At 36.0% G+C, this 27,285-nt stretch overlaps 1 protein-coding gene across 8 annotated transcripts in view; it reads right to left on the bottom strand.

The window, feature by feature from the left end:
- Positions 1-27,285, bottom strand: part of GFM2 (GTP dependent ribosome recycling factor mitochondrial 2) — an 80,596-nt gene that overhangs the window by 38,442 nt on the left and 14,869 nt on the right. For 6 of the 8 annotated variants that reach the window (XR_012495085.2, XR_012495084.2, XR_016020640.1 and 3 more), the window contains 14 exons: positions 26,837-26,925; positions 25,294-25,382; positions 23,729-23,789; positions 23,298-23,477; positions 20,058-20,138; positions 18,419-18,567; positions 16,866-17,006; positions 16,682-16,781; positions 14,907-15,096; positions 10,615-10,691; positions 8,225-8,363; positions 5,135-5,314; positions 3,475-3,590; positions 334-516 (listed from right to left, as the gene is read on the bottom strand). Coding sequence is in view for 5 of the 8 variants with exons in the window: in XM_019728122.3 (XP_019583681.3) it covers positions 334-516; positions 3,475-3,590; positions 5,135-5,314; positions 8,225-8,363; positions 10,615-10,691; positions 14,907-15,096; positions 16,682-16,781; positions 16,866-17,006; positions 18,419-18,567; positions 20,058-20,138; positions 23,298-23,477; positions 23,729-23,789; positions 25,294-25,382; positions 26,837-26,925 (1,775 nt within the window). In the remaining 3 variants the exon portion in view is untranslated. Of the gene's footprint in view, positions 1-333; positions 517-3,474; positions 3,591-5,134; positions 5,315-8,224; positions 8,364-10,614; positions 10,692-14,906; positions 15,097-16,681; positions 16,782-16,865; positions 17,007-18,418; positions 18,568-20,057; positions 20,139-23,297; positions 23,478-23,728; positions 23,790-25,293; positions 25,383-26,836; positions 26,926-27,285 lie in introns of those variants that run through there. The other 2 variants (XM_074328822.2, XM_074328823.2) reach the window with 2 other exon arrangements.

Consider the following 27,285-nt stretch of genomic DNA (forward strand, 5'->3'; position numbering starts at 1 on the left):
GATCAGAAGAATGACACTCACCTGAAAACTGGCAATTGTAGAAGGAGGGTAAGTGCTTGGAAGGGACAAATGGTAGGCTGGTGCTACATTTTGATACAGCACACCCCAACCTCTACGGAGGACTGGAAATGACCCCCATAATACTGTAATTCCCTGGATTTCCCTCACAATTTAAATGCAAAGTCCTACAGTTCCCAATGACTGAAATTTCACACATGTCTTCTAAATCAAAGCCCTGATGCTTCTCTCAGGTGTTATTGTCTATTTTTGCTCAGCGTATATGTCCCCTGTATCAGAAAAAGAATATGTACTTTTCAGTCACAAAGTACCTACCATAATTTCTGCTAAGGGAACAAATCCAATAACAACTTTGTTGTCCTGACGAGTCTGGATTTCCTGAATGTTCCCTCTTCTTTGTGCCAGATCTGCCAGGACAGGGCTAAGGTAATCTCTAGTCACGGTAACCTCAAGATTCATCAGGGGCTCTAACACTTGCTTATCAGCTTTCTTCAGAGCCTAAAAAAATCAGACAAATTGGTAAATGGGTTTTGGATGGAGGCTGCAAACAATATAAGTACTGGAGTTTGATTTAAAAAGCTAGTCTACTTCTCAGCCTGTCAGAATTCAAAAGTTAACAAAATTTTCCATAAATTCTAAGCCTCTGTTTGGTTACCAGGAGGGATGTAATAAACAGATTCAGCAATGGGAACCAGATAAATAACAGAGTTTGGCTCTGGAATGTGCCCTCACCTTTACCTGGGTTTGGCTGATCGTCTTTCTTTCTGCTCCCACCCACTACTCCGCACTATTACTAAGGCCTTAGATGGAGGCATCATCACTGGCAAATAATGGCTCTGGGTCTCTAACCCTTCTGTCCCTGATACCTCATCTCCTCCTCCTTTCTCCCCTGGCCCCTTATTCTCACAACCATGAAAAATGGCCAACTAGTAAAACCAAGAGTATATTCTCTTTGTCATAGAAATTTCAGTAAAACAATCTCAGTTCCTCGTAGCTAACTAAACCTTTAAAATCACTTCAACTTCATTATCAACTGAAAGGACAACTGTAGACAATGTATCTAATAGCCCTTGAATGAAAATGTTATTAAAAATAATGATAGTCAACAGCAAACAACTTTATGTTTTCTGTATTTTTTTAGTTCTGAGCAAGTTTTGTGCCACTTCACATGTCTCTTAGAACAAAATAATAGAGTAGGAAAAGGTAACACTTAAGAGGAAAAACACTAAGGGAAGGACTGAATTCTATGTAACTTAAATAGAACATTCTGTGCTCATGGAGCTGTCCTCAGTCCTATTTTCTCCTCCCAGTTTCCTTGGCGAAACTGTCTAATTGCAGAGCTTCAAAGACTTCTACGTAGCTTCCTCAAAAACTGAACTCCACCCAACCCACAGTGTCCGAGTGCTCCAGCCTTGTAGGCCGTTGGCCTGCTCTGGGATAGTGTCTGAACATCCTATAACAACCCCGCCTACCCCAAACTGAGCTCATCATTTCCTTTTCCAAACACTCTGTCTGCTCTTTCCTGTTTCTGCTGATGGCATCACTAGTCTTCAGTTCACCTGGACATGCATCTTTGACTTTCTTTTCCCCAAGAAGCTGTAAAATTTCCATTCCTATTCCATTTCCACGCTTATGGTCCTAGCTCACACCTAGTCCCTTCCCTGTCCCTCGACTAGTTCTTCCCTACTCCAATCCCTCCTGTATTCTAATGATTATACTGCCTTCTTCAAAAACTTCACTCATCACTGTTCTTAAAACAACCTCAGACTTGTAAATGTACTTTTTAAAAGTTTCTCTACAGTCTGCCTCTATTTTACTTTTCCAACACTATTTTTCACTGCTCCCCTGCCTTCATCTGATACCTACAGCTAAGGGGACTCTTTAATGTCCTGTCTCCACTGTGCCCAAATTCTTCAAATCATCACAGCTCATCAAATCATCACAAATATTAACTTCTTTCCAAAAATCCTGCCCAATCTCCTGCTTGTCAGCTTCTATCTAATATTTTGGCTATTTGGCTATATTTAATTCCATTTTAAGTCATAAGCTCCTAAAAGTCAAGAAAAACATATACATCCTATATGTCCATCGGTGCACTGTGAGCATAACACAGATAGCTAAATAAATACATGAAGCATCATTAACTTCTCATAAGTAGAGAGAAGCTTCCCCACTAGATGAAGATTGACAAAGGCTGGAGTAATTCCATTAGGAGTATTTCATTTCAAGTAATGAATTAAACCTAAAGAGTAAATGTAAGCCCTCATAAAGTTAATTATTATTCTCTAGTATACTCTTAATAAAAAGGCTAACCAACTCAGAAATACTCAGATTTTATTTTTTAGAAGGCATATTAGATTTTGAAAGACTGGCCAATATACTGGGGCTTGCAGTTATTTTAGAAACATTACATCATGTTTCAGGTTACCGTTACTTCAATATTAAAACCAATTTCAGGAGAAACTCCAAAAATTACTGGAAGGTAAATGTTTTCAACAATTTAATCATGACTACAGGTGGTATTTCTAACTATAATATATACTTAGGGAAATACTACTTCAATAATTTTGAAAGTATAGTGTTTTTTTTAATAAAAAAACTACGTATGAATCTAAACTCATGAAAGAGACACTAAGTTCAGCCTTCTTAAGTCAGGGGCTTAGGGTATTTAATTTTAAAATTATAGATTCAAATAAGACTATAGAAAATGAGATCTCACAGGGCAAAATATCAGAAGATGATTATAAAAGCAAGTGTTTTAATGGCCTTCAAAATGTCTTCACTAACAGTCGGCGTACTCAATAACTGGCAAAACCAGTCACCTACAGAATGAGCACATTCCCACACTGAGAGGAATGCACGGAATCATCTTTCAGTACAAGAAGGTCCTGGCATTCATCTAGCTCTGGCAGGTACTGGGGCAAGACACTCCAGGACATACCCCCAGAGAACTATGCCAAGACGACCAGATTGCCTGATGCTTTGAGAAGGGAAAATGCTTATCCTGAATCTGTTATTCAGCGAGTCTTGATTAATCTTATTTGAATAAACAGGAACTCTAAAATTGGAACCAATATTAGATTTTCAATGTCCTTTATATTATAGTTCATCTTGGGCCAAACTGACCCCAGAAATGTCCTCTACTCAAACCTACCAAGCTTGTTTCTAATGGTGTGTCTGGGATGGGGAAAGCAGAGTTGCCACGTAAGGAAACTTGCCTATTTGCCAAAATCAGAGGATATTTCATAGCTATCTATGTTAAACAGTAATTTCTTAGATAAAAACCTAGTGACTAAGAAATTAAAGATTCTCCATGGTAAAAACTCTTGCTGACTCTAAGTCTCAGGAAGCATAAACACAAGGCCAGGCCCTACAAGCACAGCTGTCTGCGGGCCAGTGGTACATCACTGTTAGGAGAGTCACCTTAACGCATAAAGTATTACGATAGTTCTGTACCTTTTGTACACATCTTGAGACACAGGCAGAAATCATAGTTGAGGAGGTACCAGGATGAATTATCAGTGAATGTAAAGTAATTGCCACATCCTGAATTGGGGATCCAAGCAATGGTCCTAAGCAAGGGGGAAAAATTTGTATGAAGACTCGATATGCAACTGAGGAACAACTGAGTTGTGTGAAGAAACAACTGAGAAGTGTAAAGAAATAGGGAGAGGACTTCTGGTTTCTAGTTCCACATGTAAGGAGCTGGGAAGTCATCACTTTGTCCTGACAACAGGTAAAAAGTAGAACAGACTGAAAAATCAACTCTTCTTAGATTTATTAGAGAGGGGAGGACAAAGGGCAAACCACTGCCCCCAAGACTGGAGAAAGAGGCGAACACACAGCTTCCTGGAGCAGAAAACACCCTGGGAGCCAGTGTCAGGGTAGGAAAAGCTGAACTATAATTGATAAATTGTTGGAGACTCAGTGTGAACAACTCTGAGATTTAAAAACTAGGGGGACCCAGTCATTGGGGGGAGGGGGCCGGGGGCACAATTTTGTGAGATTTACCTCCAGAAGCTCAAGTAGGTTCTCATAGTAAATATCAGACAAAAGTATCCCTGTGCTTCTAGCAGGGGAAAGAAAAAAACATTCTGAAATACAGCTGACCTTTAAACAACGTAGGGGATTAGGGGAACCAACCCGAGCCGATGAAAATCCATGTAGAACTTTTGAATCCCCAAAAACTTGGCCCTTCATATCCATTGGTTTCACACCCACAGATTCAACCAACTTGGGATTGAAAACAGTACTTCAGAACACTCTGTCCTTAACAGGCCTTTCCCCAGGGGAAACTAGTTAACTACAGCCTAACCTCCAGGGGCACCATCATCAAAGCCTAACTGACCTGGGGGAAGTGCCCTACTCTAGTCCACTCTAGCCATCCTGTGCCGCCTAGGGAGTGAGAAAAACTGAGGAACGTTTGTACAGTTCACAGTCCAGAGGCACAGACTCACGAGAAGACTGAGGCCTAATCCTAGGACTACTGAACGCTTCTCCATCCCCCACACCTCACCACATTACTAAAGGCCTGTTTTCAGCCATTCCTTTTACCCAGTACATCATGTCTGGCTATCAAGAAAAAGTTACAAGGCAAAATGCACAATCTGAGTAGACAGAATAAGCATCACGACCAGACATGGCAGGAATGTTGGAATGATCAGACCAGGGATGTAAAACAACTATGATTAATATGACAAAGGCTCCAACAGATAAAGTAGACAGCACGCAAGAACAGATGGGCAATAAAAGCAGAGAGATGTAAGTCCTAGGAAAGAACCAAAAAGAAATTCCAGATAGAGGTAAAAGACACTGCAACAAAAATTAAGAATGCCTCTGATAGGCTTATAAGTAGACTAGAGACAGCTAAGGAAAGAGTCTCTGAGTTATTTATCAGTAGAAACCTCCAAAACGGAAAACCAAAGTGAACAAAAGACTGAAAAAAAAACAACAGACCAAGGACTATGGGACAATCATAAAAGGTATAACATATACATAATGGGAAGAGATAGGGAGAAAACTCTACCCAAGTTAGAAAAAGACTGAAATAATCTGTAATATTAGGAGTGACTCAATGGTTGAGTGTGACAGTCATACTCTTACCCAAGTACCTCACCTTGGAGGCATGCACTGTGAATTCCATTTTCAATGGCCTCTTGGGAGGCCTTCCAAATGTCTTCACTAACACTGTCGGCATACTCAATAACTGGCGCACCAGATGACGCTTCAATCGGCTTTGCTTCCACTTCCACAGTCACAAGATGCCGTTTGTCTCCTAAAGTTCTATCTAAGGTATCTGTAAACAAATTGAATATGGTACCTCAGACATTTGTTCCGGGGTATGAAGGTGCCACAACTGGCAAATTTACAATCAACAACTTCAAGGTCTAACAGAAGATAAAGTGGGAAAAAATATGAGTGGCACCAAATACAGTATAAAAATGTCAAAGTAAGTAGTTCTACCAAGAAAGCATCTGCTTCCATGTTTATCCCTGTTAAAAACCTGCTCTGAATGCAAGGTAATACTGCTTTAGTGTTAAGATGCTTTGAGGCAGATGATCACACAAATTTTGATATGCAGATTACATTCAAATTTTTTGAAACATCTCTTGTATGACTGAAATTCTTTTAATTACAAATGTTTTGTTTAAAAGTAAAACATGTAGAGTACAAAAGGTCATCTAAGGAAAATTAAAAGGATTTCAACTCTGACAATCCATAAACGGTTAAATTTCATATATTCTTCTAGTAATATATACATTTAATATTTATGCTTTCCAAAAAGCTAATGAAATGTCTTTTTGTAAAATTGAAAATAGTATCTCTCATTAGCTAACAACCAACAGCTTTCACGAATCTGTAGTATTTTACTAAAACACAACTACGCTGTATTTATGTAAGTGACCATGTAATGCAGTGACTCATGGTCCAAATTCAAAACTTAGAATTAATTACAGTCCACAATTCCTCTTCATAAGTCCTTTTCGAGCTCAGTTTTATATTATGAATATTTTACACTTATAAATATATGCATAAGCTAAAAATAAAATGAACATTCAGGAAACATAAAATTACTAAAGAAACAGAACGATTACACAGTAATCTAGAAACCTTCTGCAACGACTGTCACATTATATTTAATCATTATGTTTTTCTTTAGAGTTATAACACATGCATGTACCCCCAAACAATATAGTTTACTTCTGCTTCATTTTGAATGTTATTATATTGTATATATTCTGCAACTTGCTTTTTTGGCTACACATCTGTGGATCATATGAGCTGACACGTTGATATAAGTGCATTCTTTTTCACTGCGATATAGTATTCCATGAACACGGTACAATTTATTTATCCATTCTTCTGTACACACATATTTGACCTGTTTTTTCTATTTCGTTTTCTTTTATTACAACGCTATTATGAAGATTCTTATATCTGTCTCCCAATGCACATGTCTAAGTGTTTCTCTACAGCATGCACCTAGGAGTGTAACGCTAAGTAGTAAGGTCCGCACAGGGTCAACTTCACAAGAAGTTACCAAACTGTTTTCATAGTGGTTGTACAATTTATACTTTCACCAGAAGTTTTTATAAGTTTTCAATGCTCAACACCTCACCAATTCTCGGCATTGTCAGATTTCAATTCTTGCCAATTTTGTTGGTGTAAAATGGCATCTCACACTTTTAACTGGCATGATCCTAATCGTTACTGAGACTGAAAATCTTTCAACATGTTCATGGGCCTTTCGGGTATCCTCTTTTCTGAAATACCTGTTTAACCTTTTTTTGCTCACTTTTCTACTTGTTTGCCATGTTTTTACTGATCTTTAGAAGTTCTTTAGATAGTCTGGGTACTAATATTTTGTCAGTTTATATGATGCAAATATCTTCCTTCTCTCAGCTTTTGGTATGTCTTTTTGCTTTCTTTATAGTATATTCTATACACAAATTTTTAATTTTAATAATACCGAATGTAGCCATCTTACTTCATGGTTTCAGCTTCTGGTGTTATATAAGTCCAACCCTATCCTGGTTACTAAGACGTTTCTATATTTTCTCCCCCAAATTTGAAGGTTTGCCTTTCATAAAGTTTTCGGGTTTTGTTTTGTTTTAGGGCATATAGTAGCACTTATTTTTTTATATTCTGTGCTCCAAGGAAGATATTACACTAAATTCTTCCTGGTTAGGAATTTTGCAGGTCACACTGACTCCATGAAAAACCCTATCAGAAGTCTGTGGTTACAGATTCTCACTTGTTTCTGGAGAAGACTTTCCTAGTTAATTATTTCCATGAGGATGTGGCCACCAAGTACTAGGTTAGAAATGACTGCAGATTCCTCCAGAATAGCTTAGTGGCTTTGGTGCTGACTTACTTTCTGAGATTCCTGTCTTAGCTTCCTTTTTACCTCTGGAAATTTCCATTATGTTCCAATCAGTTCAGACATTAATTTAAAAGATGTTACTTATATTTTCCCAGCATTTTTAATTTTTCCATATACAAAGTCCAGAAACAGAGATCTTCCTTCATTTGCTCCTAAATTCTATTTGTTTAGTTTTTCAAATTTCAGTGAAAAGTAGCCACCTGACCTTTTTACAAATCACTGAGTTGCTTAAAAGCACCTGGTTATCCTAAACATCTTTTCTCTATAGTATTTTTTTAAAAACCTATCTATGTTTTCTCCTTGAGGGGAAAAGCAATAATGTCACGTTCTTTTGCTTAAGGGAACCAAATTAAAACTATTAACCATGAATTCTTACATTTTGGAACAGAAATTTAAAAACTGCCCTTTCTCAAGAATACAATTGGTATTGATAACTATATTTATTAAACAGTGAAAATTATTTTCCTCTCACTTTATAGAATAAAAATAACGTCAACTTCAAATTCTTATACTCATTCTGGTAGTAAGGATAGGGATGAGCCATCTACTTCAATGGTTTATTCTATCCCATGGCCACTAAAAAAGCACATTTGCTTGATTGAATGGCTCATCCAGTAAATATGAATAGTAATAGAATAGGGCTATTTAAAACAAAACAAAAAGATCCTAAGAAACAAGAAAACACACACATAAAACCTGTCCCCACTAATGGAAGACATTAGTGCTTTATGCAACTAAAAGATACTGAGAAAACATCCTTGAGAGAGAGAAAGAAAGAGAGAGAAACAAAAACAGCAAATTCTAAATGTTCTATTTTTTCACCTGTGGCACGAACTGAATTTAAGATAGTCTCTCGGTATGCCACCTGGAGAGGCCCTAGATAGGTTTCCAGTCCATATTCCCTCTTGATTCGGTCATGAATAATCTCAATATGTAACTCCCCCATACCACACAGGACAGTCTGGTTAAAAAAGAAAATAAAACAAAGATCAAGGAAAAATTAGATTTACACAAAATACTGTATAAAGGTATAATATCAATGTGTTATTTTTCATTAATTAGAAAGTTTTTTTTGCAATTTTTTTGGCTCCTACATCACTGTTTTTTTTAACTTTTCTGATTGGAATAATAAGTCAAAAGTGGATTACTAGGCCACTCTCTCCTTATTCCATGATAGTTGAATTATCAGCTGGGCAAGTGGCATTTAGCTAAGACTACACTTCCCAACCACACAGCTAAGTTCTGGCCAGTGGAACATGAGTATAATTGATGCCAGCAATGTCTATGTTACGCCTTTAAGAAAAGAGAAAATCCCTTCTCTTAATGAAGATATAGGCAACTGTCTCAAAACATGTGGATGAGGGCAACATCTTATGAACGGGGTAAAATAACCTTTCTCCCAAACATTCCCAACCACATGGGTATTTCCCAACCGTCCTGGGTACCTTACAGCTTTGTAGGCAGTCAAAATTTCCAGACTAGCTTAGACTTTTATGTGACAGAGAAATTGACTTTTATTTTCTATGAACCAATGTTATTTTGGGTCCTTGCTAAAACACCCAAATTTGTATCAAAACCAATCAAGACATGCTTTTTTTTTTTTTTAAAGCAACTATAACCATTGTACCTGAAGAAGGTCTTTGTGTAGAAGAAATAGTGCAAGGATTCCATATTTGTTCCATCTTGCTCATATGCTACCTGTGAAGAATTTACCCAAAGAGAGATCTGGCCCTTGCTCTCAGCAATTGGAAAATTATCTTTAGGCCAGGATGCTGACTGATAGAAAGTGTCTTTGCTTGCCTGGGGACTTTGTCCACCAAACTGTCTAACAATGTGATTTATGATGCGGGCTTTGGAATAACCATATCAGTTCCAACGTAGAGAACTCCTATGGGACAAAGGTCAACCATATAGGCAGTATGTGACTGAGCCCCAATAAAAACTCGACACCAAAGGCCCAGGTGAGCCTCCTTTGTTGGCAATCTTCTACCAGGAGGGTAACACATCCCTGAGGATGCACAAAGCTTCTCACTTAGAACTGTGCCGTGTGTGTTTTCCTTTGGCTGGTTCTAATTTGTATCCTTTTTGCTGTAATAAAACTATAATTGTAAGGAACAAAAAAGAAAAAAAATTACTTGGTGTATGACTGTTATACCTTAAAGAAGTAAATTATTTGAAAAAAGCAAGCTGTAGAATAATACAAATAGAGTGACTTGTTATATATCTATACATTATATATTTGGAAAAAGTATACCGTTTTATAATATAGCACAGCAGAAGAGTGGATGTTTGAAAAAGAGTGAAAGAGCATTCACCAAGTTTTCAGTGGTTACCTGTGTAGAATAGGATTAAGAGACAGAAAGGGAAACTTTCTTCACTTTGTACACTTGGGTGTTATTTGCTATTTAAAAAATATGTATTGGCATTTTTTAAATAATAAAGTTCTTGTAGCATTCAGGGTCAATTAAACTAAATTACTACTCATTTAGCTGGCATTTGGGAAAATAAAGTACCCTGTATTTTCCAGATTAACTAAATCAGTTTATCCTTATAAAGACAAATTTTTAATCTTTTTTTTAATTTTTATTGGGGAATATTGGGGAACAAGAGTGTTTCTGCAGGGCCCATCAGCTCCAGGTCATTGTCCTTCAATCTAGTTGTGGAGGGCGCAGCTCACTGGCCCAAGTGGGAATCGAATCAGCAGCCCTGCTGTTCAGAGCTCGCGTTCTAACCAACTGAGCCATCTGGGGGCCCCAAATTTTTAATCTGTTTAAGGAATTTTTTCTAAAATCTTATGTAAATTTACCCTGCCTTCCTAAAAGGAAGATGTAGACTGAACATCTATTCTCCTGTGCTATAATATACAGCCCAGTTTGTACCTACTTTAGAACTCTGTTTCCTCCCACATGGGTAGGTAGTAATCTATCAATTCTCACCCATTTATGTGTATCGTTGTCATTAAAAGCACCTTGCATCCTCCCTTTAGTATGCTGCTTCTATAAGCCTTAGCACAAGAGGCTCAGGGCTTTGTCTTGGGGTGAACCTCATTTGAAAATGTCACAAAATGCTAACTTCTGGAAGGTCGAAATGTTGGACAGTAATTTATATAAGTGAGGTATGTTTATTTTGAGGAATAAAGGAGAATTTGTTTATTTAGCTTGACAGTCAACATAATAATAATAATAATCAGTGATTGGTAATAATATACCTACTTGCCCAGAGTCAGGATCTAGCCTCACTTTCAAACTGGGATCTTCACGCTGAAGGCACTTCAATGCATGATCCAAATCTAGGAGATAAACAATAACTGTTATCTTTGTATTTCATTTTTTAGATAATGTACCATATGTACCATATGTGGGGAAAATAGATGTATAAGCAAACACATTTTGAAAAAGAAAATTTCAAACAGCCGTAACTGTTTTGTGGAGAATAAAAAAAGATGATAAAACAAGTGATGGGAGGTGACTTGAGATTGGGTGATCTGGGAAGGCCTCTCCAGGATGATTTAGGTAAAGACACACAAAAAAAGAATGACCTTGTAAGCAAAATCATGAAGAAAAAGAAAGGAAATAGCTGTGGAAGAAAAGGTTTGCTCCTGGAAAAGGAAAAAGGCCAGTGTAGCTGGATACTGGTGGGAAGAAGGAAGGGAAGCCTCAGGTGAGGAGGTAGATGAGTGGCAGGGATCACATCAAGCAAGGCCTCATAGGCCATGGTGAGGAGTTGGGATTTGCATGGGGAAGCCACTGAATGGTTCTGAGTCAGGAAAATCATCTGATCATGTTTCGCAAAGATCAATCAAAGAGCTGACAAAAAGGCAAAATGCCTCCAGGAACACAAGCAATCATGAGAAACTGGCAAAAGGAAGATAAATTACATCATGAATAAAGAGATGCTAATGTGATCACTCTATGATGAATTACCATAACCAAAGAGGAAATAAGAATATTACTTGCATTAAGTATGCCATCTCAAGTAAGGTGATACTGTAATACAATCAATTAACTGATAAGTACACCCTGTGTCTTTATAGAAGATGTTAGAAGTTCCACAGACTTTATATAAAATGTAGCTGAAGAGCTCCGCAATGGATTAATGAACCTTATCACACATTTAAAGTGTTCTTAGGTATATAAACCAGGCCTTCTAGACCTGCACTGTCCAATGGTAGCTACTAGCCATCTGTGATAGGTGTTACTAGTTCAAATTGAATGTGCTATAAGTATAAAATACCACCAGGCTTCAAAAACTTTATATGAAAAAAAAGGGTAAAATTTTTCAGTAATTTTTTCTACTGATTACATGTTGATATAATATTTTTGATATACTAGGTTAAGTAAAATATATTATTTAAGTTAATTTTGCCAGCTTAACTTTTTTTAATATGGCTGTAAGAAAATTTTAAGTTACATATGTGGATCATGCATTTCTATTGAACAGTGCTGTTCTAGACTCGATATTCCAAAGTTGGGTCTAAGGACCAGCAACACTGGCGTCAACAGAGCTTGTTAGAAATAGAGGCTCAGGTTCCAGACTGAATCGGAATTCACATTTAACAAGAACCTCAGGAGACGTATATGCACATCCGAGGTTAGGAGCCATTATTTTAGATAATATTTATCTTTAAGCATCTACAGATACTCAAAGAAAGTAACAATGCTTATGTCACTTTGTGACTTTTGGAATGAAAAGACAGTAATTTCATTCTAAAATAAACAAGTTCATTCAAAAATATTTATAAAGAATCTATCTTTCAGGAGCTTACTGGGGTGAAAACACAGCATTATAACACAGGGTGTCAAGTGGTATAGTAGGACCATCAAGTAAGTAATGGAAGGACAATGGAAGAATACAGAAAAGGTTATGTGGATCTGCTTCCAGGAAGTCTGAGTAAGGGAGGCTCTGGGAAGTCCTCTACTCTCTGGGGCCTAGGACCCCAAAGCTAATGCCCATTAATTAGACTTTCTTTGGATTCTAAACTTTTCTCCTAAAGTAATCGTTAAAGGATTGAGGCCTAAATTTTAAATTGGCTAGTGCAATTTAACTGCAATCCTGCAATCTGAATTTAGGTGCCCATACTACCTTTGAAATAAGAAATGACTTTCAAATATATTTAAAAGAACTCACAGGTTATTTTGCTTGGGCAACCCCTTAAGTGCCTGGCAAACCTTGAGACCTTGATAGAAGTTGCTCAGTCAACCCTGATGTAACTGGGTGCCACATTCATGTCTTCTGATCCTTTTCCAGAGTCAAGACGAGCCTTAGGGCATCTTATAGCAACAAGAAAACTGCCTCTTCACCTGTTTTAATTTAAATGCTATAACTTTACCAACTGGACAGAAAAGATCCAGCTTCCTTCAGTACTTGGGGGCTGTCTTATACCTGTACTCAGATTTCTTTCATGTTCACTCCAGCTGAAGAGATGAGGAACTGGAACCCCAAGCTACTTGGCTAGGAATCTTCCTTTCTTTCCCACTAGGTACTCAAAAACACATGGGAAACAAAAAAGGTTGCCTGTGTTTTTCCATAATCTGTGAGTCCAACTTGTTTCACGGGGGGAGAAAAAGGCTTCTCATGCCACCTCTAGATCTGGAAGGTTTGTCCTTTAACAACCTATAGAGGAATTCAGTGAGAGTTTCAAAAAGAGGTGATGCTTGAATTGAGACCTAATGAATAAACGTCTTCCAAGCAGATGAATTCAGGGGTGTCATCATAACACAAGAGAGAAGAAAAAGAAACAGCAATATAAAAGAGCATGGCATCATCAGGAAATCAGAACTTTATTATGGCAGTGTAAGATGTGAGTAGTTACTGTTTTTATTTTTGTTTCGGTGAATGAAGAGGATTCAGACCAAGGAGAAGTTTCAAGAAATGAAGCCAAGCAGAAAGCTGGTCTCAGAGACCACTAGTAGCCTTCCACTCTATCCTCATGCTGCTTAGCTGACAGACTGCATTTACCGTACTCCTTTGCAAGTGGGTAGCCACATAGCTAACAAATCTTAAAAGGGAAAGGGGTACATCTTCTTTTTCCCCCTTACTCCTTTCTGCTGCCAGGAACTCCTACGTGATGCCCAAGGCTCCAGCAGCCATCATGAGATGACTAAGGACAGGAGCTCTGCAGGACAGAAGATTGGAGCGTGGGTGCCCGATGACATTGTGGACCCATCCTCTAATCCCCGGGCTACCAACTCAAGGCATACATTATGAGAGAGAAATAAACTTCTGTCATTAAAGCAACTGTTATTTGGGAGTTTCCTGCTGTATTTAACCAAATCTAATTGGAAATGAAATAGCTGAAATCATGAATCTTTATAGTACCATACTAAAGAGTTTGGGTTTGTGCTGTAAGTAATGAAAAGCCACTAAAGAACTGAGAGAATATGCGAAAGAACAAAGTATGTAACACTCAAAAAGATCAAATGACATAAACCATGGTATATAAATGTCTTCATTGAGTTCTAAAGGTTAAGCTAGAAAACAAGGAAAAGTGTCAATCTTATAAATGATGATGAGAAATTGAACCAGTTATGAATTGGCTACTGTCTAATCTAACGTACTGGAAGGGCATTTCTGAGGTCAATTACTTAGAATCCCATAGATATGTAGCACCACAAGAACAAGAGTAAGGAAGAATACGATATGAGAAAAACGGCCAAGATATAAGAAAAGAAAAACATGAAAGAAGCTTGTAAGAATCAAAACATCTTAAAAAAAAAGCTACACTGGGCTGGCCCGGTGGCTCAGGCAGTTAGAGCTCCGTGCTCCTAACTCCGAAGGCTGCCGGTTCGATTCCCACATGGGCCAGTGGGCTCCCAACCACAAGGTTGCCAGTTCAAATCCTCGAGTCCCACAAGGGATGGTGGGCTCTGCCCCCTGCAACTAAGATTGAACATGGCACCTTGAGCTGAGCTACCTCCCGGATGGCTCAGTTGGTTGGAGCGCGGGCTCTCAACCACAAGGTTGCCAGTTCAATTCCTCGAGTCCCGCAAGGGATGGTGGGCAGCGCCCCCTGCAACTAAAATTGAACACGGCACCTTGAGCTGAGCTGCCGCTAAGCTCCCAGATGGCTCAGTTGGTTGGAGCGCATCCTCTCAACCACAAGGTTGCCGGTTCGACTCCCGCAAGGGATGGTGGGCTGTGCCCCCCGCAACTAGCAACGGCAACTGGACCTGGGGCTGAGCTGCGCCCTCCACAACTAAGACTGATAGAACAACTTGAAGCTGAACAGAACCCTCCACAACTAAGATTGAAAAGACAACAACTTGACTTGGAAAAAAAGTCCTGAAATTGCACACTGTTCCCCAATAAAGCCCTGTTCCCCTTCCCCAATAAAAAATCTTAAAAAAAAAAAAAAAAAAAGCTACACTAATCACAAGAAATACTTACCAATAAATTCTGGTAAAATTAAACTCAATCACATAAGAAATACTTTAAGGGTCTAATGCAACTATGTTATCTAACTTATCAGAGCACTAATTAATCGATACACCAAGACTATTTGTACCTGGCTGCTTAGACACAGAAGGGGGTTCTATGGTACAGAAGAAAACAGGTTCTGGAATCTCCACCCCAGCCAATAAAAGTCTCTCTGCTTCACTGTTTTGTCTTTGCTTCTTTTCTCCCTCCCTTTCGGCTCGACGAGCTGCAGCTAGCGCGCTGGACTTGGATGAGACCAGGGTGTCTCCAGTAGCAGTCTGCGAGAGAACAAGACAACTTGGAATAAAACAGGCTGTTGGCAAACACCCAGCTTCTACCAAGAACCATGAAATAAGAAAAAATTTAATGTAGCACTTTCTTTTCACAGTACTTAAAAAAGAGACAAATTCATAAAGCTCATTATAACTTTGCACAAATAAAGCTAATTTAACTTATATAAGAATGCTATCCAAAATACTGCTGTAATAAATTCTAATACACACACACACACACACACACACACACACACACTCTACATATCCAAAATTCATTTGGATTAACAAATGTTCCTTCCTAAATTTTCAATAATATAAAGACAGGTTAGGTAGAAGTCGATTATAGTGTTTTATCACCAATTGTTTATTAGTATTTTGCAGAAAATCCTCTATTAATGCAATTAACCACAATACTTTTGACCATGTAAAACTGATGGCGTCCTTGTAGACTCATTATTTTTTAAAAGTAAAATTTCACTTTTAAACTTTTATATTATGAAGTTGTGTCAGTTTCCTTCTCTGTGAAGATATTTCTGATGAAGCAGTAATTCAAACGGATTTTTGTAACTCCTCCAAATACGTACAAGGAGTTCCTGTCTTCACATAGACAGAGAGAGGACACTGCAATGCTAGAAATCCAATTTCTAGACTGTAGGAATTTTTTGCTAACAGATCTTAAATCTTGCAATTAATTATAAAGAGTTTAAAATGTTAAAAGTAACAATGTTTATCCTAAATGCCAAATATACCAAATTGCAATAAGAAACCGTATTTGACTTAATCCATATATAAGTGAAATATCCTTAGTTTTAACCCACCAAAATCATATACAGAGGGTGCCATTTAAATGTATACACATTTTAAGAAAGGAAAATTCCATTAAAATTGTAATTCTCAATATATACTGATAACAAAATATGAATTCAAGTCACATTTGACTTCTGCAATTATAAGAGGTGCTCAAAGTGGTTACCATCAGCGTCCAGACACTTCTGATTATGGCGAACTACTGCTTGAGCAATGCTGACCAAAGTGTCCAGTTGTAACATTCTTTTGGCACCCCGGTATACAGACAGCATTAAGTATTTTCATCCATTCATCCCACAGAAGTCATGGAATGCCTAAATGCACTCGTCTAAGAACTCTAAGAACTAAGAATAGAGAGGAAAAGAGACAAAAATCCTTGCCCTCATGGAGCCTTCACTGGCAAAATATCTTCAGTTATTATACCTGATTGCTTATGAGGTTAGATCAAATTGTCTGCAGTGATCAAGGTAGGAGAAAAATCCAATGGGAATAATGCAGTATTTCATATAAACTTAAAATATATGTATGTATCCATGAATAGTTTATTATTTTACTTGGATTTGAACTTTATACGAATACAATCTGTACTGTTAATTTTCTTCTGTAATTTATTTTTCTTTCTATTCAAGTAGGAGAGTCAACTATGTTGATGAATATGCTACAATATTCATTATTCCACTATTGATGGATATTTGGATTGTTTACGGTTTTTGTTATTATAAAACATCTACTTTTAAACATATAAGCTGTTATTTCCTAGAGAAACCATATGATCACTTACATGTTTAAGCCCAACAGTCAAAGCAATGTTACCAGCAGTCAGTGAAGGGATTTCTACATGTTGGTCAGCAAATGGCAAAAGCAGACGACTTATTCTCTCCCTGTAAAACCATGATTTATATTAGCAAAAGTTTTTTCTAAAGAAATGAGTGCTGTTATAGAAAATAACCTAAGCTTCTACTTACGTGCAGTTTCCATTAATATTATGGATGGCTAACTGGGGTTTTATCATGCCTGAATAAATGCGCATAAAAACCAGCGGTCCTCGCTGCTTGTCATGGAGAACTTTAAATGCCAGTGCACATAAGTCGCCCTTATACCACTGCCTATAAAATTAAGGAGACATTCCAGAAAAGTCTTTAAAATACATTTCCTATATTTAAATACACACACATATATAGATCAGATCATAATCACTGTACCAACTTTACCCTGATGTCCTCCAAAGATCCTTCATATCTGTAGTTTAGCTGCCCAGGCCAATTTAATAATGTCAGTACTATGTACCTCTCTTCCTCCATTGAATTAACTTATTTAATAGAGATCTTACCATTAATTCCTCAAAAGTAAAAATAATGGATTCTCTTCCAAATATGACCTTTAGTCACAAATAATTTCATTGCCAAGAGTTCCCTCCTCAAAAAATATACCTAGGAACATCACACCACTTCTCAAAAAACCTGTACAGGGTAAACAAATGGGTACTTTTCAATTATTGCTTTTAAGCTACCCGCCCTCTCTCTCTAGTTACATAACCATATAAATTGGCACTACAAACTTGAACATGTTTACATGCCAACATTCTTACAGAATGATGAACTTAAATTGGTGTTCATTGATAGGTTACGGAAAGTTTGAATCCCTTTGAAATTGCCAACTTTTATGTACAAGTACATTTTTCTGAGGAAAAGCTCCGTATTTTCATTAGTTTCAAGGGAGTCCACGACTCAAAGTAGGTTAGACAATTCTACTATAGAAATTCTCCAATCTTATTCCTATTTCTTCCAGTTTTTAACTTTATTTAACAAATACTTATACAGAGCGCTTACAATATACTAGGCAATGTTCCATATGCTTTATAAATATTAACTCATTTGATACAACAATCCTACGAGGGGTCCTATTCTTTGCATTTCACAGATGAGAGGTTAAGCAACTTGGAAGAGCTGGGATGTAAATCCAGGTAGTCCAGAGCCCATGCTCCTACTCACTTCACTGTAATGCCTCTCCAGTTGAGAGAGAGAGTGATTAATGTTAAAATGACTAAAATCTACTTTTGTCTGCCATTTTGCACTCACTCACATTTGAGAGGATTTATTACTAAATACAAAGCTGTTAGTGACAACAGGAGTAAAACAATGTACCTTTCTTTACAGGTACAAAATATTTGGAGCTTATAAAAAATCTTGACATCTAGAATAAATATACATATATCTACAGAATATTTATCCAATGTCCTCAGTATTTTTTTTTAAGATGGCAGGGTCAACGCATACTTTTAGACAGCAAAAGTCCATATTCTTAGCTCCGTCTGTAAACACAGATGGTTACAAGGTATAATAACAAATGTCCCTTTCAAGTAAAAATTACTATGGCTCTATATTATATTATTTTCAATGATATTCTTCCCCAGTGTTATTCAAAAAATGGTGATTCAACTACTCTTTGTGAAAAAGACCTATTTGCTACCTGTTTTTTCAAGGTTGTAAGATTATAATAAAGAAACTTGCACACTTACAGAAATTCATAGTTGCGCTCTTCAGGTGAAGGCAAATACATAGTAATAGCGTCTAACAAGGGCTGGACCCCTTTGTTTTTCAGGGCACTTCCACAGAGCACAGGCACTGCTGTCTGAGCCAGTGTTACCCTGTGTATTGCAGTCTGTAGCTACAAAGCAGAGATTTAAGTAAGTATTTTTAAGCTACTGTATTTTTAAGTATTTTTAAGTATACTGGGCTCAACCAAAATAGCTCACAATTAGATGCCTTTCCTAACCAACCACGTAAAACGGCACTCCTCATACACTTCCATCATTCTTTATGGCCTTATTCTTTCTATTTTTCTTTATAACTTAATCACTACCTGGTATATTAGATATGTATTTATTAGTTTATTGTCTGTCTTCCCATTCACTAGAATGTAAAATCCATATGACCATGATAGTAAAGTCCAATGAAAATACAGCTAATCCCCAGAAACTAGAAAAGTGCTTAAAATAAAGTAGGCATTTAAAAATATTTATTGGATAAATGAGTTAATATTCTTGCAATTTAACCTTGATAATCTAATAAATAAACTGATCACAAATTAAAAATATAAATATGAGTTATAATTTCTTCAAATGAATTAGCTCCATATTAAACAAAACCCAAAAGAAATTGAGAAAGTAGAAAAAAATTTTTAAAAGACCTCAGAAACCAAGAAAAGTTTGGGTGTGCTTACAAGCTACTGACCAGAGAAATGGTGGGTCAATTCTACCTACTTTAGATTGTAAGCTCTTTGAAAACAGAAATCATATTATGTGACTATAGGGCATAATAAACATCACACTTAAGCATCCAAATACTAAATAAAAAATTCCAAAATTACGGCATTTCACCCAATAGAAAAAAAAATTTTTTTCCTCCTCAACAACTTCAAATGGCTCAAAATTAATCTATAGATTGCATGTTTTTCTTTAATTTGGGAAAAATAAGTGAATTTGCTGGGCTCATTTTGGACCCCATTACACATATTACCACTTAGAAACACTTTCCTCGGTAATTCTTATGTTTCATAAAGGAAAATAAAGAGTAAGTTTGCCAAATTCATGGGGGAAGTTCCTTGGCAGAAAAAAAACCCAGAAATGCCCTGAAGAAATCTGTCATAATTCAATTACTATCAGTATTTTACTCACCTAGTCTCTGGTTTAATGTATTTCAAAAGAAAACAAAGGAAGATTTGTCATGAGTGTCCACTAAAAATTAAAATGGATTTGGGAAAAACTTCCTCAGTAAAATGATCATTGTAGTAGGCTAAAATACCAATAAATTTTAAATACAAATTTTTTACCTGTGATTTCCCTAAAAATACTTAGAGAAATGATCACAATGAAGGGAAAAGGCTGAGAATGAACAATTAACTTCTCCTGACTCAATACAAGTAAAAAAGATTCCATTTCTAATTTTATAAAGTATATCTGAAAATATACTGCCATGATCTAAGTACCTGTATTAGTAGTGACTTTATCTTAATGTTCTCCCAATTTTTGTTTAGGTCAACATTTTCTAATGATATGCACAGTTGGAAAAAAAAACCACAAAACAGAGAGAGACAGAGAAAGCAAACCACATCCAATTAGTAAAACTTGGGCAAAGTAAATGAATAATAAAATTTACCTTTTCAGCTGGAAGCAAATCAAAATTTTCACTAAATTCTCCTAAAACCAACTCAGCAAATTCATCATCCAAATCTGCAACCTATAAAGAAAGGCATTAGTTCTACAGCTTGCATTTGTTGTCGCAACTATTAAGTCTAAATATCGTAAATGTACAATACCCAACTATTCCAAGACAGATACGTGATCTAAGTTACCCAGGCCAAAGATCTCTTCCTATCTTCTAACAGGGATACAGATTTTTTCCCAAAGGAAAAGAGACTGAAAATTGGGGATATGCTATTATGAGTTTCTAAATTCATGGAAAGTCTGAGTCAGATAAAGCATCTCAGTGAAGTGCTCTCTAGTCAAGAGTGCTCAAAAGAAACAAAATAAAATGCACAATTTATTGCCAGTGATAACATATACAATGGACTGCTGTTTTTAGATAAAATTGGGGGTCTTAGTTCATAAAAAAGTTTCATCTGGTACTCCTCTAATATTCTGAATGTTCACAAGATCTCCCAAGGCAGTCAAACTAAAAAAACTAATCTTATTGTAATTAATATTGCACAAGAGAATAAATTTAAGTTGGGAGTCAAAGACATCATTTCAAAATAAAAATCAAAATTATCTAATTCATGTTCTTTTCATAATCATCTGCCATTATGAAATAGAAGAATTCAGCTGACAAGAAAATTAATGAAATAGTTTCAAAAGTTTATAATAGTACAAAGGAGCAAAACTTTCAAACTTGGGTGAGAAAAACACATATTTAACAGTTAACTACAGAAGAAATGTACCAAACCATCCTGAAAAAGCTGGAGTCAAACTTCTGGAAATGACACCACTACTCACTTATTCAAAATCTTTGGTTAAGTTATGGCACCACCCCTCTTTTCCTCGATTACTCATGGAGATAATACTAGTAACTACCTCATGGGGCTATCGTGAAGATTAAATAACCAATTCAAATTATGCTTTCAGAACATATAGTAAGTATACAATAAGTATTATTTTTTTCACTGTTCACCTTTAGAACACAGGAAGTTGATTCCCATCCACACGAATCTTATTCTCCCATTTAAAAAATTAATTGTGGTATAGTACAACATAAACATAATAAAATTTACCATCTTAATAACTTCTAAGTGAACAGTTCAGTACTGTTAAGTATATGCACACTGTTGTAAAACTAATCTCCAGAACTTTTTCATCTCACAAAACTAAAACTCTATATCCATGAGACAACTTTCTCATTCTCCCCTTCCCTCAGCCCCTGGCAACTATCATTCTACTTCCTGTCTCTATGAATTTGACTACTCCAGATACCTCACGTAAGTGGAAGCATACAGTATTTGTCTTTTTGTGAGTGGCTTATTTTAATTAGCATAATGTCCTCAAGGTTCATTCATACTATAGCATGTGTCAGAATTTCCTTCCTTTTTAAGGCTGAATAATATCCGTGTGTGTGAACATACCACATTTTGTTTGTCCTTTCATCTGTTGATGAACACTGTCCACCTTTGGCTGTTATGAATGCTGCTGCTATGAATAAGGATATGCAAATCTCTTGGAAACACTGCTTTCAATTCTTTTGGATAGATACCCAGAAGCGCAATTGCTAGATCATAGGGTAATTCTATTTTCAATTTTCTGAGGAACTACTCTACTGTTTTCCATAGTGGCTGCACCATTTTCTTTCCCACCAACAGTGCAATTTCTCCACATCCTTGCCAACACTTATTTTCTGGGTTTTTGTTTTGTTTTGTTTTGTTTTATTGATAGTTGTCATCCTAACAGGTGTGATGTACGTATTTATTGTAATGAGCACTTTATTATTATCCACTGATAGCATAGAATGAAAATAAAGAAAATTTGAGACTATCATGTCCTAGAACAATATGAGATATATATTCAAGTTTATGTTGGCTCCTCAACTTGATTACAAAATCCTTCTTAGGTTTATTCTGATAGCTCTTTTGTATAAGATAAAACAAAACAATAAAACCTCAAAGGAGAACCAATTCTGTACCCAGTTATTGATTAATATCAATTCCATTTTTATTCTTTTTATGTGCCCTCCCTTGCCAAATTAGAAAAGCAGTATAGCAAAATGCATAAGAGCTCTAGCTCTCTCTAAACTGAGACAGACCTGGGGTCTGCTATTTATTAGCTGTATGACAATTTATTTAGGCATTCTGAAGCTCTGTTTCCTCACCATTAAAATGAGAATATAGGTTGTTGTGAGGATTAAATAACATATGTAAAGCACGTAAGCTAATCATCATAGTAGGTCCTCAATAACTATTCTCCATTAATAAAAATAACAATTATTATTATGTTAATAATAGTTTATAATTACTATGTATTATAATGGAAAATAATTACTTCAAAAATAACTTCATACAAAAGATGAATGAAAAAAATTGTAAGAGGATCTATTTTGACCAGTTTAATTTAGAAGTGAAAAATCAAAGGGTTCAGACTCAAATGTTCTCACCATAAAATTCACAGAGTTCAAGGTATGTTTCACTCATTGTTCTATATACTAACAATATCAAAAATATTAACAATCTTACTATTTTCCATTAAATTTTGAGGCTAGATGGGATCCAGAATTATATTAACTAAACAATTGATGGTTTTAAAATTTTCTAAATAATTTGACATCTGATAAAGATGGACATATCATTTGACCCAGCAATTCCACTCCTAGGTTTAACCCTAAATAAATTTTTGCCTGTGATCACAAGGAGAGACATACAAAGATATTCATAGCAACACTGTTTGTAATAGCAAAAAAACAAAAACAAAAAAGGTAACAACCTCAAAGTTCATCCACAGGAAAACAGACAACTGTGGTATAATCATATACTGGAACACTATACAAGACTGAAAATGAATGAAGTATAATCACACATAACATGGATGACTCTCCAACATAATGATGAATGGTGTAACATAGTACAAACAGTTTCATTCCATTTATGTGAAGTTCAAAAACATGAAAAACTAAATTCTTTAAGGATATATACATTTGTAAACTATTAGTGGAAGGGAGAGAGATATGAACAGGAAGGGGCACAGAGATTCAAGAGTACTACTAATATTCTCTTAGTTGGGTGGTGCATACACTGTTGTTCGTTTTGTTATTCGTATACTTTACATATTCCATATGTAGTTTTATATTAAATTTCATAACAAAAATATTTTAAAAGTTTCTAAACACTTATATAATTTTAAACTCAAAGTATTTTACTTGTTCAATTAAGGCATTCCTTGCTTCAGTTGTCTCCTTCAGCAATTTAGGATCACTCATTTCCAAGAGAGGTTTTCTCTCAAAGTTTTTTCCATCATCTGAATTGAGGTTCCAAAGAAGTTTTTCTTTACTTACTACATCCACCACTCCTTTGAAAGTCTTGGCTTCACCAATTGGTAACTATAATACAGAGTGAGATTAACATTATTAAATAATCAATTAGAATGGCATTGGTGATAAATCTTATCTTTCTCCATTTTCTCCTAAATGTCTATTATTACCATAACCTTACCTATTTTTATTTACATTCTAATTTCTTCCAAAAAGGATCTAAGATAGCTTCAGAAATGTGTATGTCACAATAAAATAAACTGATGAGGAAACTGAAAAGGAGCTGTTCTATTTAATCAACCAAATATTAATCAACCAACCTGTAAAAGTAAAGGCTTTGCCTTCAATTTTTGTCTGATGCTTTCAACTGCATAGTTAAAACTGTAGAAAACAAAATACACAGTAGTTTAAAATGTTAAGATTTTTAAAACAGGTTTAAGAATGTTCTCTAAAATTACGACCCTTTCTATTGTTCCTAATGTTCACCACTTAACAGTCTTCCATAGGACAATATCATAAATAAACTTTTAATGTCAATTTCAAATACCAGTGACTGAATAACTACCATAATCCTGCCATACAGGTATTTAGGGTATTATTATTGTTAGCATCACGTTAACTCAAGTTTGAGGTTAAGGTTACGTGAACTGATCAAGATCGAAGATAATAAATTGCCATTAGGATTCAAATGCAAGGTTTGTGATGACAAGTCAAGGATTCTTCTAATAATGGCATTTGCTATCATACATGGCTATCACACATCAGCTTTCTTCCAAGAGCCAGCCTATTTTTTATACTTTTATCTTAGGTATTCTTAATATCATCTACTACACTGCATTACTGTGCTAACACTGGGGCTGGCTTACCTATGGCTCATATATCATCTTTGGTACATGGGCTGATTTATACATACGAGTACATGCAAATCTTTTTGGTCCCAATGTCTTTGAGAACCAGCCTAGCATCTAGTCACCTCCCTCCCCATCACCATAGGTGACGTTAAGCCAGTAAAAATAGTACTTCCGTCTACCTCAAGGATCTCCAAACAGAAAAGGGTCAGAACTTGAACCTCACACATTTTGAAGATTGTACTTTTACTCACCAACACAAAAGTCTCTAAACCCACAGCCTTAGAATTACTGTAGTTACATAAACACAAAGCATATTGTATGGTTTGGGGGGAGAAATACTTTGTTTTGTTTTTGCCACTCACACCGCAGACCAAGATCACATTTCCCCAGAATCTTTTATACTCTTGATTCTCTCCCTTTACATTTTCTCCTTCATATATTCTTGATGCCCTGACTTATGTTCTCAGCATAATGTATCCATTTTGGATTACCTCTGTAAGTCCCTGGGCATTACCACAACATTTCAGCATTAACTCTTTTGCCCTAAATGTAGGTCTTAAAACATCTACATTCTCCTCTTCTAGTTCCCTTTAATAGAGAGCATGTTATCCAGTAGCTACAGAAAATCAGGGGACATTGTTCTCTGAGGCAGCTAGAGGAAATGTCTGTAACGTCTACCTTTAACAGTGACAGGGAGCATTGCAACCGTCAGCAGTACGTGCAGGGACTAGAGCAGACAGCTCTAACCAGCACCAGTGATATCAGCAAGACATCACTGTCAGGATCCTAGAAAATAGCATACAGCTTCTCTACATTAAAATCAGGATGATTCGCCATCTATCAGCTCTCTTTTTATCCCATGTTAGTACTTAACCTATGAATTAGCTACTTTCAATTGTTTAAATGGGATTGAATAGAGATTTAATTGACTATTTAGTCTATAGGAATAGCTGTTTCTAAATGTAAGTTATAGTCCATTAAAGGCTCAAATTGTATTCTTATTTTGATAAGCCAACGAAACACACTTTAAATACCTTGCTCCAGTTTTGTCCATTTTGTTTAAAAAACAGATTCGAGGTATCTTGTGTTTATCTGCTTGTCTCCATACTGTGAGAGTTTGTGCCTAAAGCAAAGAACACATATTGGACAAAAATAGCTATTTATTAAGCATGGAATAAGGAGATGTAAGACTCTATCGTAACATGGAATTGGGCCCTATTCTAGCACAGAATTAGTGCCACTGCACTTCAGCTTCTAAAGTCACTCCTGGCTTTCAGGTTAACACAACCAAGAACATGACCAAGTGTGATGAAAAGTGAGACGACCACTTTGGGTGAACTAGGTTGCCCCCCACAGAGAATTAACACCTGGGAGGTACTGAGTCATGGAAAGAGGACTTAACCAAGAATCAGAAGACCTAATTTTTGTTTGGCTTCACCTTACCTAGTACATGTCACACAATAGTGAACTTGTTAGTTTTCTGATCTGTGAAATACAGATGTTTGCCTTAACTGATTCAGACAGTTGTGATGTAAAAAGAACAAATAGAAGTATACTATAAAAACGCTATTGTGATAAAAAAACATGTATTTTTATTGAGACTGCTTGAATGTTCATGTAAACTGAAGAGGGTTTAAAGAGTGAAAAAAGACGCAAATATCTGTATTTATAAATTGCAGTTCTCATATATTCTTAATTTTAGCCATTCTTGTGGGTATGAAATGGTCTTTGTAATTTTAATTTGCATTGCCCTTTTAACTAATAAGGACAGCAATTTTTTCATGGACTTATTGGCCATTCATATATTTTCTTCAGTGAGTATCCATTCAAGTATTTTGTCCATTTTTAATTGGGCTGTTAGTTTTCATTATTGATTTGTAGTTCTTCATATATTCTAGATACAAGTCTTTGGTCATACACATGTATTGTGAGAATTTTAGCACAGACTTCCTAAGACAACAATATTCTCCTACATAATCAATAGTGTTACTGCATTCTGGAATTTAATATTTATGTAATATTTTATCTCACATTACAAGTTTTCTCATAGATTATGGCTTACCTTTTCTTTTTTTTAGATCTTAATAAGAAAATGTAATTTTGATAAGGTGCAATGAATCAAATTGTTTTCTTTTATGATTTATGCTTCTTGTGTCCTCTCTAAAAAACTGTTCTACCTCCCCCCCTTCAGGTCACCCTGTGGATACACTGGTGATTGCTATTTCTGTGACTAATAAAGTCTTTTGTCTCTGCCTCAGGAGTCTTGTATCTTCTCCAGGAATCCATAAAACTATGACAGGCTAACTTGTTAGCTTGAAAATAACGTAGAATCTCAGTACCTTCATAGTTCAACACTAACTATCATATTTTGTATGGAAAGACAAACATACCTTTCTTTCACTATGAAATATCTGAGATCACATCTCAATATTAAATTCCAACTTCCTTTCATCATAATTTGATTTATATGCGCTTACTCAATAAAGGGTTATAGTAAACTAAATCTGATATATTCTACTTTTTTAAAAATCAGGCTGTTTTGTCTTTATTTTACTTTGGCAATATTTGTTGTTTTACCTCTACACCAGCAGAGGCATCAAATACAGCCACTGCACCATCCAACACTCTTAGGCAGCGCTCAACCTCCAAGGTAAAGTCCACATGACCTAACAAAAAGATGAAAAATATAACACTTAAAATCTTAAAACAAACAAAAAAAAATGTGTGACCCAGCAATCCCACTTTTGAGGATGTATCCTAAAGAATTGAAAGGAGGATCTCAAAGAGATATTTGTATACCTATGTTCATAACAAAACTATTCACAATAGCCAAGACGTGGAAGCAACCCAAATGTCCATTGATGGATGAATGGTATATACACAAAATGTGTTGTATATGTACAATGGAATACTATGCAGCCTCAAAAAGGAAATACTGTCACATGCTACAGCATGGATGAACCCTGAAGGACTTGATGGTAAGTGACATACACCAGTCACAAAACAACAAATATTGTATAAATTCT

This window comes from Rhinolophus sinicus, chromosome 3 (assembly GCF_057876585.1).
Source record: "Rhinolophus sinicus isolate RSI-liver-muscle chromosome 3, RSI-T2T, whole genome shotgun sequence".
NCBI lineage: Eukaryota > Metazoa > Chordata > Mammalia > Chiroptera > Rhinolophidae > Rhinolophus > Rhinolophus sinicus.